The sequence below is a fragment of the Salarias fasciatus genome, chromosome 10 (genome assembly GCF_902148845.1).
Source record: "Salarias fasciatus chromosome 10, fSalaFa1.1, whole genome shotgun sequence".
In the NCBI taxonomy this organism is placed as follows: Eukaryota; Metazoa; Chordata; class Actinopteri; order Blenniiformes; family Blenniidae; genus Salarias; species Salarias fasciatus.
In genome coordinates this window covers 5,425,610-5,446,782 of record NC_043754.1, presented here as the reverse complement: position 1 = coordinate 5,446,782, position 21,173 = coordinate 5,425,610, and the positions used below count along the sequence as shown (strand labels likewise).

General features: G+C 46.6%; 1 protein-coding gene across 1 annotated transcript in view; it reads left to right on the top strand.

Annotated features, from left to right (window-relative positions):
* spns2 (SPNS lysolipid transporter 2, sphingosine-1-phosphate) overlaps window positions 1-20,573 on the top strand; it is a 66,937-nt gene extending 46,364 nt beyond the window's left edge. The window contains exons 6-13 of the mRNA XM_030100310.1: window positions 1,238-1,380; window positions 2,896-3,048; window positions 3,280-3,469; window positions 5,661-5,726; window positions 6,135-6,233; window positions 9,298-9,461; window positions 12,059-12,105; window positions 17,202-20,573. Of these exons, the coding sequence (XP_029956170.1) occupies window positions 1,238-1,380; window positions 2,896-3,048; window positions 3,280-3,469; window positions 5,661-5,726; window positions 6,135-6,233; window positions 9,298-9,461; window positions 12,059-12,101 (858 nt within the window). The 3' untranslated portion in view covers window positions 12,102-12,105; window positions 17,202-20,573. The remainder of the gene's footprint in view (window positions 1-1,237; window positions 1,381-2,895; window positions 3,049-3,279; window positions 3,470-5,660; window positions 5,727-6,134; window positions 6,234-9,297; window positions 9,462-12,058; window positions 12,106-17,201) is intronic.
* Window positions 20,574-21,173: the final 600 nt, after the last annotated feature.

Sequence of the window (21,173 nt, the reverse complement as noted above, 5' to 3'; positions counted from 1 at the left end):
CAGGAAGCAAATACCAAGACATGAAACGGTGTCCCGCGCAGCGATTTCCTGCTTTTGGGGAAAAAACACAGCAGCGTTTCCGGTTGTTTTTGCCCGACGTGTTCCAGACACCTTCCTGAAAATGTCACCGGAGAGAAGGAATGAGGCAGATCGGATCTACAGACATGAGGACCAGGAGAGGGCAGCTGCTAATTTCTCTGATTGCCCTCCCTATAAAATGCCAACAAAAAGCGCCCTCCTTTCTGTGAGAGTCAAGGTCACAGCCCTGCGCTGTCTCAGTGAATGATTATAAAGAGGCTCGAGAGCAAAACTACGGTAAAAACCAAGAGATGATGTTTGTTTTCCACTTCGATGAAGTGAGCGCTCTCTTCCACGAAGCTGCCGCGCTTTAAAGCACATCGTTGGATGCAGACGTCGATCCAATTAAATAGTTTGATACAAGATTGCAGGCAAGAACACACAATATTGGAAAGGAAATTATCCGTGTTGGCGTGATCCTCACTCCTCTGAGACTATAGATGCTGCGTTCAGCCCCATTATCGAGCCCGTTATGAGCCGCATCACACGCAGAATTCTCCCCGTAATGAAAAACTCAAAGGATGCGCTCTCACTCGAACACACACACACACACACAACCTTGCACATGCACATTTCACAGCGCCACAGTGCTTATGCATATAAATGGACTTTTATGAGCGACGAAATATAAAATGATGAATTTCCCTCGACACACAAAATTGGTTTTGCTTTTGTGAGCAATTTGTTTTACGAGAACAAATCCCACCCTTGCTCATCCCGTCCTGTGTTTTTGTCTCCGCATCGCCCCTGCGCACAGGTACAAACATGCTACCCCCCTCGGCCCATAAAAGGTGACGGCGAGCACAAAAGCCGACGGGCACCTCTGAGGGTTTCCGCTCTGTGCGGAGCTCACAAAGCAGCTCCCGAAGCCAGAAAGCCCTCCTCGACTCCTGTATGTGTACAATCGCAGAGAAGCCCACACCCACGTATAAATACACACCGAGCCACAAGACTGAGCAGAGGGAATGTTCAGACTGTCAGCGGGCTTGTATAGGATGTCAGGCGTGACACGGCAAACACAGCGGCCGTCCATTCAGACAGTAAACACGCGCTTCTTTGTTCCCCCGAGCCGCTCCCACCACCGCCGTGTCTCAACGCCATTCGAGTCCCCAAAACTACACCCGGCGTGATTGACTGGTTGATCTGTCATCCCCCTCAGGTGTCCCCGCTCCTCGGCATCACGGCAGGGACCCTGATCCTGCTGTTCGTGCCCGAGCCCAAGAGGGGCAGCGCCGACCAGATGGGAGGACGCATCAAGACCCGCACCTCCTGGCTCTGTGACATGAAAGCACTCGCTAAGAAGTAAGGCCCGCACCCGAGCACAGATTGGGAAATTGTTTGTCCGATGAGTGATGAGTGTTCACAGCAGATTCAGTTTGCAATGCTCCCAGAAGACCACAAAGAAATATCTATACAGCTGAATGACAGAGAATCGATTTGAATTCCTGCCGCTCATTTCACAATTTATTCATTCCTTTGAAGCAATTTCTTTGTAGCTTTGAGCTCATATTAATAAACATTTTTCAATCACTGTAGCTAAAAAGTTACAATATGAAGATGTGAAACTGCTTCATTGTCTGGGAACAAATTCAATGCATTGACAAGTTATTATAAATAGACAATAGTTAAGCCATCGTGAGGAATAAAGGAGACAATGAACAAGAAAAATCATGGACAATGGGTTTTGTCTGCTCAATTCAGTTTCATCTAGTGTGAAGGAACAACATAGTCCTATCATGGCACATTCACAGAGATAAAAAAAAAACCAACCATTTCACTTCTAACAAGATGAAAACTCTGCAAAACCAGACTCAAACAAAAGTTTAGGTCTAAATAAATAGCAGAGTTAACAATAGACTTATGGTTACAGTATCTTCCTGTCAGAATTCTGAGAGGATTTTTCTGACAAAGCTTGATATTGATGATTTCTTTCAGCTTTCACAAATGCCTCCTTTTCACAAACAGAACTAAAGTCATCCTGCAGGGATATAATGATCTTCGTCAAACCTTAAACATGCGATGCTTGTCGATCACAGACAGTACATTAAACCAGCAGGTCAAATGTATTTTATACATGTTGATTTATATGTATGTGTTGAACTAGAAAAAAAAAATCCCCTCTCTATTGTGGATGCATAACATACATTGCTGATCAGTGGCAGATTAATCCCAGTCACCAGTGGAGTCCTGTAGAAACATGCTCACATATTTGCATACACTCACCCTCAGCCGGCCTTTATTTACCATTCTATTCAGGGAAATGTCAACAGCAGACACAGTGAGGCAGTGTCAGCGGCTCTCCGCCACCCTGCAGCACTGCTGAGCTGCCTCTGTCACACTGTGGCCCCTTGTTTTCCATGGAGCTGTGGGCCACGTGTCTCTTTAAAAAAAATAGTTATAAACTCTATACATGGATTTATTGCAACAATTTTGGGTGAGCGGCCACATCATGTGCAGAGTGAGCTTTTTGCTGCAAACAGTCTCCCACATTCACCACCTCTGGAAACATGAAAAGTGTGTTATTTTTGTCTGCGGCCATGAACCTGTCAGTCTGGGCTATATATCTGTTTCAGTGTAGCTGCTGTTTAGCATTGAAGTCCAGATAAAAGTTCCCTTGTGCATCCACAGAGGCCTCACAGAACCATTCATTGTCTGTGTTTGCAGTTGTTATCAGATGTGTTTTGCATGAGGAAAGAGCATGTGAGATGTTTGCGATTACATGACAGATAACAGCAGCTCGTTTGGTTTTTGTTTTTTTTTCCTTCATAAATGGAGATAATCACCTGCGCCGATTTATGTGTGCTTCTTGTTTCTCAGCCGGAGCTACGTTTTCTCCTCCCTGGCGTCGGCTGCAGTGTCCTTCGCCACAGGTGCGTTCGGGATGTGGATTCCTCTGTACCTGGCCCGAGCGCAGGTGGTGCAGAAGACAGTGGAGCCCTGCACTAAAGAGATCTGCAGCAGCACGGACAGGTGGGTGGCTCATGATTGAAAACAGAGCCGCTGTTTGGTTTATGTTACATGAAAAGATTATATCCCAGCGCTATATAGGCAATACGATAGCTTCTCAGAAACTAAACTTTTTTTTCTGTAATTTTGAATGAATGGGTATATTTACACCTTAGTTTAGCTCGTCCGGTGGATTTCTCACCGAGCTGCTGCATGCTACGGCATGATCTAAATCTGATGTTCCCTTCCCTCCAGCCTAATCTTCGGGGCGATCACCTGTGTGACGGGCCTCCTGGGAGTGGTCATCGGGGCCGCCACCACTCGGCTCTGCCGCCAGAAGACGGAACGGGCCGACCCGCTGGTGTGCGCCGTCAGCATGCTGGGCTCGGCCATCTTCATCTGCCTCATCTTCGTGGTGGCCAAGAAGAGCATCGTCGGCGCTTACGTGAGGCCCATTTCCTCTAACGCTCAAATTTATTGTGTCTGCAGTCGAGGGACTTATGATTGTGTCTCATTATACCTTCCGACAGACTGCCCCCCAGATGAAACGCGATATTACTATGTGAATTATGGATCAGCCTTGAGGGCTGAGATTAAAAAGAGAAAGTCCGGTAGCCAATCTAACGGGAGAAAGCTTTGTAAAAGCTCATCAGTACTGGGTTTGAACAAATAAGTAAGCGAACACCGTGCCTGATCGCTGCTCGCCGCAGGCCCAGAGGCAGTGAGTGGGTGTTTCGTCTCATAATGAAAAGCTCTAATTGCGGGTTAGATTGAGAAAGGCTCAGGAGCTGCTGCAGGTGGCCGACGGTCACACCTCGTCTGGCCAAAAGTTAACAATCTTGGAAGGCTGAGCGCGGCGAGCTGGTGAGACTAATTGTTTTATAAAACAGGAAAGGGTGCAACTTAACAACCCCTGCCTGAAAACAATGCCCTTTAGGCTGTTGTACTTTCCACGCACACATTTTTCAGTCTTATCAGTGACAAAGGAATAGGAACTGACCCTCAACAAGTTGACCGGCAATATTGGTGGAAAACTGGAAAATATTTCCCATGCGTGTAAGAGAAGATAAGAAACATGCTCCCACATCCTAAATATGTGACCTCAACTTTCCCTGGGAAGCCGATCGACCCACTTCTGTAGGTAATTTATAGGAAAGGAGACTCAAAACATATATTTATGTCTGTATGCGAGGCTGTGGGGCCAGCTGGAGACTGATTCATGAGACAACACGTAATGTCAATCAGAAAACTAATTACCTCTAATAATTACTCAATTAATACCGTCTAGTCATTAAAGAAATGCTAGTTAATTAGTTGCTAAGTGGCAAAAAGTGGCTCATATAATTGTTTTCTTAATGAATAAGGTTTCTACAAAGTCTCATTAGGTCGCAGGCTCACGTTCGTCACGTGTCTGACAGCAGGATGGCCTCATCAGTGAACTGGGACTGGTGGAAGTATCCATTATAATTACATGTCCAAGTCAATTTCATACAGAAATTAGCTTCACGTTCCACTAATGGACTGACGAGACACCTGGCTTCTATTTGTGTCTAAATCACTTGGAGATGCAGGTGTCTGGTGTTCGCCTGGAGAAAACACACCAGAAACCTGTTCGTTTTCAACAGTAATGTTCATAGACTTCAAGCACGACCCCCCCCCCCGTTTGGACTACTTTACAGTGCAGTATTAAATCATCAGTACAGCAGCAGTTGTAAGTGATCAACTCGAGTTTCACGGCGAGGAGCTGACAGATGTGTCATATTATAAGGCGTGACGTGCATTGAGCGGCGGGCGCTGCCCGGCCGGGGCCGATCGACCTCTCGCAGCTGTTGTTTCGCCAACACGCGGCTAATCTGAGCGAAGGCTGCGCCTCTCTCTTCTGAGAGGCAACATGTCGGTCACGGTGTCTGGTTCGCAGCTCACAGATCAGACTTGTCGACCACTTTCCCGTCAAGGCTTCCTCTCCTCGCCTTCTGTACTTTACTGTAGGTCTGGCACGCCAGCAGACGGGTTATTCCCCCAGCAGGAAACACACATCAATCGGCCGCGTTAAAGCCGTGTCGGATGAAAATGGTCGGTACAGATCCGCGGGGCTCCGCTGCAAGAAAATCCCTCTGGGTTTGTCTTGAAGAATCTGGCCGACTACACGAAACCAGCTGCTTCCAACCCGTACGCTCACAGCAGCCTGTGTGTAACCTCCATTATGTTATTTCAAGTTTACCTTTTCTGCCCCACCCATGTAGGAAACGCTCGTAAATTCGAATCTTTGCAGCTGCAGGACGCAAACTTGGCGAGTGTTAAAATGCGTTTTTTTTTTTCCACGTTCAATTTATAGCTTTGACAAGAATAAACAATTCTTATCATCTTGTGCTGTTTTTCAGCCCAGCGGGACCAAAATGAAGGCCCTGCACATCCACATGTAATTGGGGCACGGCATAATAACATGTTGTTTTTTTTTTAACCGCTGCAACCAAAGCACTTTTTGTTCAGCCTTGGATTCCCACACAGCGCGGCGGGATCTGTAGCCTCCCGCCTCCCGCCGCCGCTGCTGGTGTCATGTCACCTCTCCGCTCAGTGGAAATTGGCCGAACCTAATTAGCGCCACTAAACCTGAAATTTCCTCTTCTCCACTGTAGGTTTGCATCTTCATCGGAGAGACTCTGCTTTTCCTGAACTGGGCCATAACGGCAGACATTTTAATGGTGAGTATGGGGAACCTATACTTATCCTCTGGTTGACTGGAAACTCCGGCAGCAGGCTGCGCCAAATGGCGGTCAACCAATTAGATGCCATTTTCAGCTGTGAGACATGTGAGTGGACTTTGGAGGGAACGGCTCGGGCGGGGATGATGATTGCCGGTTGACTGAGAACGATTCATGTGCCGACAAACAAACTAAGACAGGCAGTTTCTCCATGTGTTCTGGTGTCAGTTCAAAACAAGGAGCCCAAGGAAATTAGTCTTCCGGTAAGGTGGCGGTGCCTGCCGGCCCGCTCCTTCATTAGACTGGAGACTGCGGCGTGGGCGTGCAGACACATGCAGGCCGTTTCTGACGAGAGTGATGAGTTTGACACCCCTGTCTTCTGCCGTCTCTTGTATTTTTCACCCCCAGTTTGTTGTTATTCCCACGCGGAGAGCCACGGCGGTCGCCTTTCAGAGCTTCACCTCGCATCTCCTGGGTGACGCTGGGAGCCCCTACCTGATCGGCCTGGTAAGACTCACCCGACAACACCCTCTGTGTGACGATTGAAGGGGAAGGGAGGGGGGCGGCGGCGGTGTTTAAGATTTCGCCCAGGCCGTAAATCTGGCACGCAGCGCTTCAGCGCCTCATTCATACACACTCGATGCATTCAGACGCCGCTTCAGTTCTCGCTTTAAGTAGGCCAGTGCAAAGTGAGGTACAAGAGGAGCTTTTAGTGCACGTCTCAGGAGGGCTGGTGAACACAGTTGTGATTTCACCACTGCTCTTCAGGCTGTCAGTGGCATTTTCTAGTAAATCTCCAGGGTCCCAGGAGGGCCCGGTGCTACTGTATGCGATTGGCCGGGAGGTGAGAAAATGGGACGACGGGGTGCCTCTCAAGGTCGGTGCGAGCCACCCTCCACCCTCCCCTTAAAAAGCACATACACCTTAAGAATCGGTCTGAATAAAAGTGCTTATTCAATGGAGCGTGAAACAGGATTCACCGCAGACTGTCAAGCACCGCTCAATTTGAGGGTGAGCATTTTCTGAAGTTAAATAGTGACTCCGCAGAGGCCGGCTCTCAGCTGAGTGCGGAGGAAGCAGGGAGAAGAGGCTCTTATGCAAAGACAACACATGAAAACCCACTGTAACAACATCACAGCCACAGTGCGTATCACAACCTGTCCCACTGTTCAACTTTCCCCATGCGCTTTGATTCCAGAGAAGTGTTGAGAGGAAGCACAGAGCCTCAATGTTGTGTGTTCGCATTGTGTTTTATTGTCGCATTGCTGGCTCGCAGCCTGGATTACATTAATAAAAGCAGTGGAACTCTTTGATGAGTAGATCAAACCGATCTTGGACATCCTCCGTCAGGAGCTGACAGGCTGGCAGCTAAACACAGCTGTGTTTCAACACCGGAATGACCCTGTTTTTTTGTTTTCGTCCCTAAATGGAAATTGTAAACTATCGTCAAAGCCCGATGAAAGACGCAGCGAGTTACCTCCATGTGCAAAGAAAGCTTTTCAAAAGACAGACCAGGAGTGGCATTGTATAAATAAATCCAAATTCTGGGAATGAGGCCCAGAGGCTGGCACATTATTGTTTCTGCACATCAAATAAATCATTCTATATTGTGCAGTCGTCCCACTGACACAGTTACGCCGCTTTGAAACACTTTGTGAGTCAGGCGCTTTGGTTCTGATAATGCAACAACGTCACTGAAATAATAGTCCAAGTTGGAGGCAGGGTGTAGATGAGGAAAGCACTTCCACCTCGCAGCGAGGACACACAAGGCAGGGCCATTTATTTGTGGAGGTTTATTCTTGTTTTTTTCAATTCAAAACATGGTCGATAGATTGTTTGGTGAATCTCAGTTGTATTGAGGTGAGTAAGAGTACAATACAGCCTGTAAACACACACACACACACACACACAGATCCTGCCAAAAAGGATTAGAAAGATGCGGCCCCAGAGGCAGCCAGTCACCGTGGTCGACTTCATGCAACTTTTGGGGTCATGACTGTCCTCTGAGTGGCGAATGACCGGGAGTTTCTCACTCCTCCACCAAACTTCCTGCACAGGACACTCCGAGTGCGTCACCGCTCAGCGCCTCGGCTCCGGAGCTGAGGTTTAGCACACGAGTGTGACGGACTGGCCGTGACGCACGCCGAGCACCAGATATGCAGTCGAGCCTCCAGACTGGCACAAATAGTGAGTGAGCAAAGTGGAGAATCGAGAGGAAAACACACCAGTGGTTATTGCTAAGGCGACCGCAGGAGAAAGTGAGCTGGTGAGTCAGTTTGACTTTTTGACGTGCGCGCCGAACAGACCCCAGGAAGAAGTATTTGACACGGGGAAGCCAGCAGCTACATCAGAGCTGCGTTTTGTGCCTGCAGACAGCGGCGCCCACGTGTCACCTAACTACCACTTCCTGACGTGTAAAAAAACACACACAAAAAAAAAAAAAAATCTCCTTGAGTATATCTGAGATTCTCCTGAGTTTGAGCCAAGATTCCCCTCCATCAGCACGTAGACAGAGGCAGCTGTCACTTAGGAATCCCCCGAGAAACGCATAATGGAGCCCTCCTGTACCGCATGAGTGGGACGCCGTAACAGGCTGGGTGGCGAGCAGCGGCAACGCCAGGGACAATCTCTCAGCAGTCTTCCAAGAAATGTCTTCTGGCTGGATAATTAGCCATGCAGCAGTTCTCTGTGTATTTTTAGCAGAGTCGTATTGTGCAAACTGCAGGCAATTTAACGTACCTGACAAAATGAGCGCGTGCACCGGCCACACACACACAGCTGTGACGACGTGTTTTGTCAACACATGTATATTTTATTTCCCTTTGCCATGGTCTCCTTTCCCGCTCCTCATTTTGCATGGACGCGCATGGCACATGCGCACGTGAGCTCATCCTGCACACGCACGGCGCCCTCCCGTCAGCACTTCTCCAGCTTTCCCCGAAGAGACTCTTGTTCTGCTGACGCTAACATGAAATCAATGTGCTTCAGCCGGCGTGACCTATGGCCGCTCAGACTCTGACACATGCACGCACACACACACATCCACACAAAAAAGCCTCCTCTCATGTTCCTGCTGCACATACCTCCACACAATCTGCTAAAAAGCTAGCATCAGCAACCTCCAGTCCCATCACGACTGTCAATGCAGAGATCTACGCCTGTTGTTGTGTGTTTTTTTTTAAATCTGGCTAATAAGCAGCACTGGGAGGCAGACATTGGGAACCTCACACACCCATCGTTCTCCAGCTGTTGTTTGCCTCGGCATGACAGACTGACTGCGAGTGTTACTGCACGGCGAGCCAGTCGCTGTGAGATTCCTGCCAGAAACGGGACGTCTTACATCGCGCCGCGTGTCTGTTTTATCTGTTGCCATGATGAAACGCGCAGAGCTCACTCTGGCAAAGTGCTTATTGTGAGTGTGCAAGTAGCATGGCGTCATGCAGTGTGTCAGGGCATGATAGCATATCCGAAGAACCTTGGCTGGGCAGATTAGCTTGAATAAAATCTCTCTTCTCTTCCCTCTTGTGTTTGTGATGGTGGTGTGTGTGTGGGTGCGTGTGTGTGTGTGCAGATCTCCGACGCCCTTCAGCAGAGCTACGCTACATCAGCACTGTGGCGGTTCCTCAGCTTGGGCTATGCCCTCATGCTGTGTCCCTTCATCATCGTCCTGGGGGGCATGTTTTTCCTGGCCACTGCGCTGTTTTTCCTGGACGACAGGGACAAAGCCGAGAAACAGTAAGTGACTCAGACATTGTTTGAATAACTCGCCGTCATTCAATTTATTATTTACTCGCTCATTCTTTAAATATTTAATATATGCTTGAGTTGTTCTCCACCAACTTTCCGTGTGAGAGGTCCAAAGCACCCAAACTGAGCAGAGGGCTGCAGAGGTAGCAACAATTTATTTTATTCACCGTACAGGCACAAAGGGGTCAGGAACTCTTTTCCTGAATACCGCTACTGTGATGCGAGAGTTTGACACGAGTCGGGGACAAGCTGCCCAAGTGGTGCCAGCACTGGTCCCAACCCCTGCGAGGCTCCCGAGCGAGAGGCCCCCCTCGAGCCAAAAGAAAGTCCAAGTCAGCTGAAAGTGCTCCAGAGCTGACACAAGCGGTTCTGGGCATCAATTTGTTAAAGTGTTCTTACTTCAACTTGTACCAGCTACCACCCTTCTTATTTATGTATTCACATTTTCCTCAATCAAACTCCCAAAACGTGAAGGGGCGAGCGATCATGGCCTTAAAAGGATAAAACAAACACACTCATCTTGTCTTGGGCGGTGAGACTCGACTTCTTGTTTCTTCCTGACTATTTTTTTCCTATGTTTTATCACGTCGGCGTGCTCCCCTGGTGCCGGCGCTCTCAGAAATGACTTCCTTCCTGTTGAAGATGAGGAACATTTTTAGACGGGATGGCAGCCTGATGTCTGACGTCTGTCTGCCGTCGGCCGGTGGTCGTTTCCCACGCCTAAAACCTTTCAGAAAGACTTCTGCACAGTTTGTCCAGGATAAGTTTTTTTGAAGTTCACCACATGAAGTTTGAAAACTGCAAAAGAAACGAGGAAGCTGCAAGCTGCGTTTTAGTGGCTTCGCTGTAATCTATACCCCGAGGGTCAAACTAAAGTCCAAGCCGTTAATATTTCCTCCCTGTAATGTTAATACAGGGTTCTAAAGTGGTCTGATTCAGGGCACGCATCCATGGCTGCCACAAGTCAGCCAGGCTGTGGTTTCTGGGCCAATTCCAGGAAAAAAAAAAAAGAAAAAAAAGCAGAACAATGATTGAGAGAAAATTCCCCTTCTTGATATTGCACATGGAATGGATATAAGCCTGTGGTTAACAATGCGGTTGGAGCTATCTCACCACATCACTGCATGGAGTGGGGCAGATGGCACATGCTCACCCCAACTGTATCTAACCGCAGACCCTTGACTTTCACACGACACTCCGGAGGACACAGCTAATGTTGCAGCAGATGCAAGTTCAGAAAAGAAATGAAACAGACGCGCCGAAGTCAACACAAGGTCACCCAGTGTGACACTTCACAGTTTACCTCATTTCAGATTCACAGCGCCACCTCTCCGTTTTCTGGCAAGTCGAGCTTTAAAAAGAGAGTTTTTTTTTTTTACAGAATTAGTCAATATTTGGTTATTTTTTGTCTTTGGATTTATCAGCTTGTGAGCCTTTCTGTGTAAAATGGGTGTGTTTCTCACTGTTTCCTCCAAGTATAAAAAAAAACTCAAGAACTAAATATATGATTACTAGTAATTGTGACCACACACCATGAGATTTTCACACCAACTTAAAATAAACTTAGTTTATTGTGAAATACAGGAAGATCATCTGTGTTGCCGCTGGTGTTTTTCTCTGTGTCATCAAACTGTGCACAATATGCAAAGTGGTTGAGTTTCCAGCTGTGGGTGACTTAAAGTCATCCTCCAAAGAGGTCAGAACGAGAAATAACCATCCAGATCTGAGCTCCGATAAAAGTCATGTTTCAATCATCATCTGCCCACTGAACCTTTTCCTCTGAGAACAGTTCAGCTTTACATCCGTTTAACAAATAAAACAGTTTATCACCTTTGGGGTTAATAATACACCTATTTGCTGGAGTGCATCCAGGTGTGTGTGTGTGTTTGTGTGTGTATGTGTATGCACAGCAAACATACTTTAACATAACTCACATAGCACAGTCTCAATAGAGCCGTTCAGATTTGTACTAAAGATCAGAATGAATAAGAAGTCTGAGTTAAACTGCAGCAAACTCTTATGTAACAGGCTGCAAACAGCACCGCGGGGACCCAGGACGACGGCGACATGCACAACTTGGTACAACCGGGGTTGTTCCACGACTGTGATATTTATAGATTCCATTCACGCTATAAAGCCCCCAATTTATAAATTCCCCCTGACTTTACAGAGCGCTGTGCGTCTTTTCTCCCTGCTCCGAGTGTGTCCTCAGAAACTCAGTGCTATTTATAAAGAGGCACAGAGCTGACAAGTAACTCACTGGAGCGCGCCTGTCTATTTCCAGCCTTAAAGAAGTGCTTTATTATTTCTAGGTTGTTAGCTTTTTTAGGCTGCAGGGTTGCCATTAATAGCCCGGGTTCAGTGTGTGCCTGCCTCCCGGTCCACATTTACACTTTAGCGATGTGCGAGAGCAGAACTGTCTCATCTGCCATGCCGGCCGGCTCTGACAGCCGAGATCCAAGGGAGGGTCAAGGCGGGCGGAGGGATGAAGTGACGACGTGTGATTATAAGACAGACAGAGGCAGGCCGGAGAAGAAACGTTGGTGATGTGTGTGTTTTCAAAAGAGCTCCTCTTCTCTCCTCAGGTTGAGCCAGCTGTCACGGCCGCCCTCCTCGGTGAAGGTATGACCAGGTAAACTGACTTCCCTTCTTCTCTCAGACACTTTTATCCTTCAAGGCTTTTTGGCCTCGGCTGCAGTACAGGCAGTTTTAAGTGAGATGGTCCTGGAACATTAACATTTACAGACCTCTCCTCTCATTACCTTTGCAAGCATCATTGCGTGTCTCTTTCGTTAGAGGTCACAGGCGTCTGAAAGCGAAGTTTCCAAAGGCCCGAAAACACAGTGTGACTTGAAGCCACGCAGAGTGTTGTGACAGTGGTGATAAAACTTGATAAACAAATGATTAATCTCTGATCTATTTCCCTTCCCGTCATCCTCAGGGAGTGTCTCCACATTCCTGGAGTTGTGTGTATGAGACCAACTATCTGGCATCTTATCAAGACCCGAGCTGCCTTTCCGACTTCCTGTCTTTATCAGACTCACACATGCTGCTAGAGCTCTTTAATTATTAAGTCAGAAAAAAACATAATAATTGGCAGGTCAGCAGCGGGACAATGGGGAGCTGCGAGTATAGAATAACAAGAGCAAACTTTGACTCACTGATTAGACGGACAAGGATTCGATTGAGGTTGAGAATTTTTTTGTAAAGGTTATCGTGTTGAGACAGAAGGTCAGGGCTTTAATCCTTTCTTTGTGATCTTATCTGGGTTTTATTGTTCACAAGACCTTTGTCAACTTACTGTACATGAACTACTACCTTCTCTGTGCCTTCAGGAAGAAATCCATTTCTTGATTATAGGGCTGTCAAACATGAGGCCAATTTGTCAAAACCGGCCCTCGAGAGACTCCGAGCCGGTGCGCCAAACCACCACCCAAATAAACACTTGACCATTTGAACATTTGAAAACTAAACATTTCATGGAAAACATTGATTTTTGAACATTTCACTGTATTTCGCATCACGGGGTATTAATAAAATTGGATTTAAGTTGAAATTGCAGTACTTTTCCATAGTAATGGTTTGTTTTTATTAAAAATATCAACATTTTATCATGTATTCTCTGTGCCACAACAAACTGAAATTTTAAAGTTTAATTTTAAAGGATATTATGGCATTATTTTACCAATCCAATCCACTCCAGATGAAATTAGGCTGTATGCGGCCTCTGAACTAAAATGAGCTTGGCACCCCAGATTGGTTATATTTGATTGCAGCTTATCCCAAATAAATAGTAGGTATCTTCACACGTTCTGACAAATCTGAATTTCACATGATAAAATCACAGCAGCTTGTGAAAACCGGTGCGGGCCGGGTTTGTGAGAGGATGAAGGAGTTCAGCTGAGGAGGCAGTGTGATCGTCGGCCAAAATTGCACGTCCTTGTAGTATTTGAGAGCAACAGTTGAGTGGCTGGGAAATTTGTGTGAAGGTGCAAATTCGCACAGGCAAGAGAGGACGATCGCACAATTCCTCTGACGGCTCTTCAAAAACATGTCTGAGGTTTACAGCTCAGGATTTTGCATTGATTTTATATTTAATGGCATCTTGTATACTGAATGCTAATGCAGGAATAATGTTTTTTAAAGAGATTGTGGGCCAAAATTTTATCCTCAGGATGACATTACATTAAGAGATTGGCAGGAAAATAACTGCTATATATGACAAATTTACTTTGGATAGCACTTTTTGATTTTAGTATAAGTAATGGACATAACAGAGAGCTGAGTGAGACAGCAGTAGTGTAAGTCAGCTATTGTATTGATAAAAGCATGAACAGTGTCTGTGAATGTATCTGCAGTTCCTGCAGCGATAACGTCATGTAAAACAGAGATTCTCATCCATCTTCTGTAAACCTTTATCAAAGGCAGGGTAAAGAGAGCTTGAGCCAATCCCAGCTGGCTGTCGGTGAAGGCACGAAACACCCTGGATGGGTCGCAGAATCCATCACAGACTCACCAGTTAACCGTTTTAACATTTTTGGAGGAAATCTTGAGTACCTGGAGAAAACACATGCATGCAGTCTCTTGGCTTCAGTGTTTCCCACAGTGACAGTGACGCTTCACCTTGATGGATTACACTTTAAAAGCGAGCTGATTTGCATAGTTGCGTTGATGGATAGGCGACAATTGTTCCCTTGGCGGCCGGAAACCAATTGAAAGAGTGTTGTGGTATCTTTATGAAAACAGCCAGACAAAGGGAGCACAGCTTGTATTGAACTGGCTGCAAAATGCAAAAACTCCCAGTGTTGTCCTTGGCCTAAGTGCCGCAGTGTGATTACCGCTGGCAGGGGGGTATTAACATGCACAGCTAATGACAGGTGACATGAAAGGCCCCCACACGGCTGCCACACAGATCATGTTTGCACTCGGGGCCCCGAGCGTTTCATCAGCTCTCTGTCACCCAGCAGCCAAAGCGTTTCGTCCCCGCTGTGGAAGAGGGCTAATTATAGAGAACAGTGATTACAGCGACACGGGGTCAGAGTTGAACCCCGCCGGTGAGCTGATCATTTCAGGTTTGCGGAGGAACCGCGGCGACGATTGATTTTTAACAAATTGTGTTTTGGAGGCTAATCCAGTCAGTGAGAGGCACGATTTCCTCCCCTGGGTCTGACTCACAGATCAATAGTGCACGAGTTCCCCGCTCTCTGACTACAAGTGTTCGCCTGTCTGCATTGTAGGACAGGTATGACTTGCGCGGATCATTTTACATGTTTGTGTGAAGCAGAAAATGTCATGAGACTGTGAAATTTATATATAATGAACTGCTAAATATTTACATCCAACATTATATTTACTCCAAACTAAGATCAATACATGTGTAACGTTATCCTGATAACCACTCAAAATGAGGATACACACATCGACCGTGCTCACACACACATTGGGAAGCACTGTGAAACTTGATGCCGGACATTTGTAGCAGGAAAAACATGCGCTGATAGGAGTGGAAGTGAAGGAGCGCACTTCAGAGGAGAAGGGAACAGACACTTCCGCTGTACAAATGAGGATGAAGAGAGGCAGTAATCGCTTAAGCTGTTATACATCGCGAGCTATTAATCTCCGGCGAAGCAATCCCAGACGGTGATCAGATACACTGAGATCCAATTAACTTCCTCTGCAGGAGGAGCCGGCCTCCGCCGGCCAGGTTCACCTCCGGCCCCCGCCGCACGTTAACCGGAGGACATCCCCGAGCCGGGGGCTGTCAAAAGAGCAGCGTGGGATCTGACAGCGGAGCTTCACGCTCATTTAGCCGCTAACCGCGGTCCCGTGTTACTCTGGGAGGAAATTCACATCGGCGGGTGAAGCTTGGCTTTCGTCGCCGCTGCCCAAAGTGTGACCGTGGAGTGTTTATACAGCTGCAGGCGCAAGCTTCCCCAACTTCACACTCTTATCGATCCACAGAAGCTCCGAGGCCTCAGTCAGCGGGTTCACGGTGTCGGGTTAGAAATGTTCAGACGAGTGTCACTCCAGCCGTGTTCAGGCATGATCTGAAGCCGCGCAGCCATAAACTCACACTGCCAGTCGGTTTGGTCAGAGTCCGGCCTCCCAGTGCTCTCGCTGCCCGGCGAGTCTCCGGCCGCAGCGGCGGCGAGTGGCTGGCTGTCCGACATCACAAAGCCTTCACCGCTCTAATTATCTCTATATCTCGCTGGTGTTTGATGGGTTTAATTTCTGGTTTGGCTCCTAAACAATTCGCACTGTTTACACCAACAGCTGACACTGATAACAGAGGAAAGCGGTCCGTTCCTGAGAGGATCGGATCTGCATCCAAAACACATTGTTTTCAGAAACCCCGCTAATCCTCCCGTTTAGGCTAATTACCCCTGTTGGTATGACACTTCTGGACCGCGTCAGTGTGTGTGTGGTATATATTTTTGTATTGTGGGTCCATGTGTGCTCAGAGCATCGCTCTGCAGAGCGCCGCGCACTAATCCTATTGTAGCAGCGGTAGTAGCTCGTGTACTGAAGCGTCCAGGGAAACGTAATGACAGAGCACAACAAACAGCGGGACGCGCCGCCGTCCCGACTCTCATCCAGTCGAGAGAGATCACAAGCGTGGCACCACGAGCGCTTAATGTTCTAATCTCTAACCGAGGTATAGCTTTCCCTCTGGCCCCGCGTTCCCACTGCACATGAGCCTTTGTTTGTATTTATTTCAGCAGCTAGCAGTGATTTCATCCAGTTGAATCATCAGCCGTGTTTTATTTTAAAGTATTAAAAATTATAGTATTTAAAAAAGTTTTAAAAAGTCTATGTACGGTATTATTTTGGTGCTTCTTCACTGGTCCAGCCCAGTCAGGATGAAACTGGGCTGTACGTGGCTGCTCAACTAAAATGAGTTTGGCGCGTCTGATCTACGGCATAAAGCTGCTACAGAGCGGCGTTTCCCAGTCTGGGGTCTGGGACTCCCTTCAAGGGGAACCAGAGATCACCGAAGGGAAATGTCAAACAAAATCATATTAATCTACTTTGTAGAATCTTAATTAGAAACAGTCTCGTTCTTTCATTTCTGTGTTAATGACTGGGAGTCGGCTTCAGTCTTGGCAAATTAGAGATCAGAGAGGGGGGCTTCAAGGGAAAAAAGTTTGGAAACCACTTTTTATTGATAGCTGATGGATTGTTAGAGAAGACGATGAATCTTTACCTTCGAGTAAAGTAATTTAGAATTTTTTGGTTGCATATTAATTTCACATTAATTCCTACTGAATAATTGTGGCAAAATCTCAACTGAAGCTTAATTTTTTTTTATTCCCAATCCTTCCATTAATCTCTGTGTATATGGTTAATAAGATTTTTGACACAGACTGAAGCCTTATAAAAAAAAAAAAAAAAACTCTTTGGCATCAACATCTGATATAAAGCTCCATCTGGAGACACGGCGGCTGTGTTTAGCCGTGGCTTATAGGTTGCCGTCGTACAGATTGGGGAGGATCTGCATTAAACAAACAGTAATGTGTCGGTATGCTGTGTGTAGGAAGGTATTTAGGTCACGGGCTGGTCCTGGTGTGCGGGCGTTGTCAGGAAGGTCCTAGCAGATGGCCTAGGAGCTTTCGACCTCAACATTAATTACATGCGAATGTCCTGCGGTGAGACCACGCTCTAACACGCTGCCCCCTCCTCTCTTTCTCTCTCTCGCTCTCTCTCCCCCTCTCTCTCTCTCTCTCTCAGGTGTCCAGCGATCGAGGTGCACAACCAAATTAAGCAAGGGCGGCGATAAAAAGCAAAGGCAGCATCTTCAAACCATGTCCTTCCATTTGTCCGTGCTGCGACTGTCCTGCGACGGCCCCTCCGGGCCCCCCCGCTGCTCTTGCTTTTTCACGCCCTCTCGGAGGTCGCTCAGAACTGGAACGAGGGGGCGTCTTGCCCCCTCCCTGAACCCGCCTCGAAATTACAGAGCCGGCCGGCCGGCGCTCAGCTTGCGCGCCGCGCCCGAGACGGCCTCCAAATAGCTAGTGTCCTCCTCACCTCCGTCCGCGAGGATCCACTCAACCTTCCAGGGGGGACCTGGACCCCTCCCAGTCCTGTTGCCATACTACTGAATGCTGACCATGAACCTGCCCTGTCTGTCTGTCTGTCTGTCCGTCAGCCTGCCTGTCTGTCCACGGGCTCGTCTCTGTCTCTGTCCGTCTCTCAGCATCTGTCAATCTGCACCAAGTGCCATAGCATCATTACATTCCTTTAGATTTTGCACTGACCACTAACAATCCTCATGACTTCACCTCAGGCTGTGTTTACACGCACCCCAACATGAGCCGGTAGGTTTATCAAGCTGTAGGTTGATTTTTGTTTTTGTGCTGGAAACTGGAAGCTGCATCACTTTCAAACTGCTCTGTTGTTGGATCACAGATCTTCTTCACCTGTAAAAATCAGGCCGTGATGCAACGACAGCGAAGCGTGCTGCAGGAATTTCTCCGGCAGGTTCATGCGTTTGATCAGGCCCGACGCTCGGGGGACAGTATTACCAACCCAAACCGAACACTGACAGTGCTGACATGATGAGTGCAGTATTCTCATAATCACAGTTTTGCGGTGCGTGTAAACATAGCGTACAACCAAGAGCCAAAAAAGTGTTACTGTTTAAAGGTCAGTGAATCCGCCTTAAGATTTGGAGCGTTCACATGCACACAGATGTTTCCTTCGCCCTCCCCACCCCACATGTGTTTATATTTTTAGCTTTCAGCACTTAAATCAGTGGAGGCAGTGTCAGAGAAGATGACAGAGATTTCTGCACATTATTTTCTGTTTTTGTTTTGTTTGTTTCCTTCTTTTTTGTCTGTGTGTTTGTTGGATTTGAAACTGGAGGTTGTTGCCGATGATTGTTTCAGAAGGACGATGACACAATCCGGGCAATTTTAAAGTGGACACTGGAGTTTTTAATTTATTCTACTCATGCTTTTTTTTTTTTTTTTCCAAAAGTTAATGATATGCTACTCTTGGCTTCAAAAGAGTAACACCCGTGTGTGTTGATTTTTTATTTTCTGTACGTGAGAAGCAATACAAGAGAATTCAGAGGAAAGCTTTCTCTTTCCTCCACACTGCCTTATCAGTGAGCTCGGCTTCCTGCGATGGGGGCCGGCTCGTTGATGGTTGGTTTTGAATTTCTGGACACAATACCCACACAGAGACAGGACTCACTTTTAATGATGGATTCCAGTCCGGTCGGTCCTCACTGGTTACAATACCATGCATTGTGGAAAGAGACCTTTCCCCCCTGGCCCTCGCTACCGTAGATATCCCATTCCACCATCAGAGGAAAGGAGCTCTGAAAGGAGCTCAAGATGCAGCCGTCAGTTTGTTAGTGAGGGGCAATCAAAATCCCAGACAGGAAGAGGAAATCCTTCAGCCTCAGGTTAGACTGATGGCCAGTTCTCATCGTTGATAAGCGAGGAATCCACCTTTGAAAGCTCAGATGTTACCGCCACGGCTGGGACACGATTCCCTTCATACACGCACCAGAAAATAAGATTTACACATAAGTATTCATTAAACAAGGATTTGAACTTATCTCTCTATGCATTAATTACAGCGGTGTATTGTAATTATGCAAATGAAGTGCAATCTCCCACACGAACAAGGAAAATGCAGCGAGGAAAGCTGCTGTAAAGCTTCATTTACATACAAAGAGTTCCTGAAGGTTTTTTTTTTAAGAGAGTAACCCGGTGAATCCAATTTCACTCAAACCTTGAAGCCACTTAATGGATTCAAAGGTTTATAAAGAAAATATGTGCATGAAAGGGAAAAAAAAAGCACTTTGCAGACCTCCAAGAAAACCCATGAGGAGGAGGAGGAGGAGGAGGATGGAGTGACCTCAGCAGAGGAATAGAAGGAGCCGTGGAGGTGCTTCTCGTAGCAGAGGTGTGTGAGCGTGACTCACTGGCGGCGTGTGTGTGGGGTGCTGTGTGGGCCGTGTCCTTGTTGCCAGATCATTAGCTTTAGCTTCTCTCCAACTGCGTGGAGCTCTCTGAATGTGATTCTGTCCAACCTGACGTGTTTACACACCTTCATCTACTTAATGAAACTAAGCTTCTTACCTTCCTTTTATCAATTTTGTTTTTTTAATGTTACCAAATGACTTTTTTTTTTTAATAACTACAGTAGAAAGATGAATATATAAATATATATAGCTATATCACGCAGCAACTTTAATATATTGTAAATGATGGCTTGGATGCAATGTATTTATTTGTTTGTTATCATAATGAAGAATAATCTGCAAAGGGAAGTTTAAAGGTTTCAGTATACTACACTTTGTCGTTGTCGGGTTTTGAAATGTTGAGTTGTTCATCCTTTTGTATCACAATGAAACAACACAATACCTTTTTACATCACTAAAATTCGTCCTCTTTACTGTGACCATGAATTGGACATCACTCACTCACACATACACACACACATACACACACACACCAAGGAAATGCAAATGTGATTGTTTGAAGACAACCTTTTGGTTTCATTGATACTTTTGCATTCAGTTTTGTAGCTCTTGTATGCATTTTTATTTCTCTTTTTTTTTTGTTTGTTTGTTTTTAAAATAACTGATCAAAACCATTTTGCACACTTAATGTTCAGGGATTTATTTGAACCACAGCCTAGCATCAACTTCACGGAGCCTCTGCCACGGAGGTCTGTCTCTTCATGCTCACAGTAAGCGCCGACGCGCAGTCATCCTCTGTCACGAGAAGGGGCGTGGGCTCTGGTCAGATGGGTCATGAATCGAGTTTTCACTTTGCCAAATTGAGTTGATTTAGCACCAATCCTTTAGCCTGTTGTATTGAGTAGTTCTGTGTTAATACTCACTGAAGTGATGTATTGAGAATGTGCTATTTCTTGTCATACAAGAATCTTGTATAAAGAAACCTATTTCTGATGTTTGAGCAGAAAACAGAGGTTATTTTTTATTTTTAGAAGTAAGTCAATACAGGAAAAGTGTCTGAGAAATCAAAGGATATTATTCTAGAACTGAACTGTGATGCTCCCAGTGGGGGGGTTGATAGAAAATGTACATGTCTGTAAATCAAATAAACCTATTTAATCACTTCATACCACTGTGGCGTCTTTGTTCCTCTTCGCTGTGCGCGAGCTGCGCCGATCAGGATGACTGTTGAGAAACTGGAACCCTTTGTGACACTTTAAGGGGAAGAAGGACTTTATTGATCCCTGTGGGGGAATTGATTTTCCTGCATTTGAACCAACCCACACACACACACACACACACACACACACACACACACACACGCATCCATTCATCAGCCTCTGTGCATAAAGTCAACCATCACTTACCCAAACTCTAAACTGGATGTGTCAAACATAAGGCCTGTGGGCCTAAACCGGCCCACTCGAGGCTCCAATCCGGCCAGAGACATTGCATTGACTCAAATATAAATATTAACCCAACCTTTCATCTCCGGGAGGATGACCAGTTTCCATTATTAGTTCCCCATGATACTCAAACATGCACACACTCCAGGGGGCGTGGCTCTGGCTTTGGTCAGGGCAATCAGCAGGAGACTCGACCATGAAGGGCTCCCTGCTGAGCGCCGCTTCATTTCAGAGTCAAGTTTAATAAGTGTGAACTTTGGACGAAATTTGAGCGGAGCGACACGAAAAGAAACACTTCTGTCGTGTGATGCTGCCATGCCT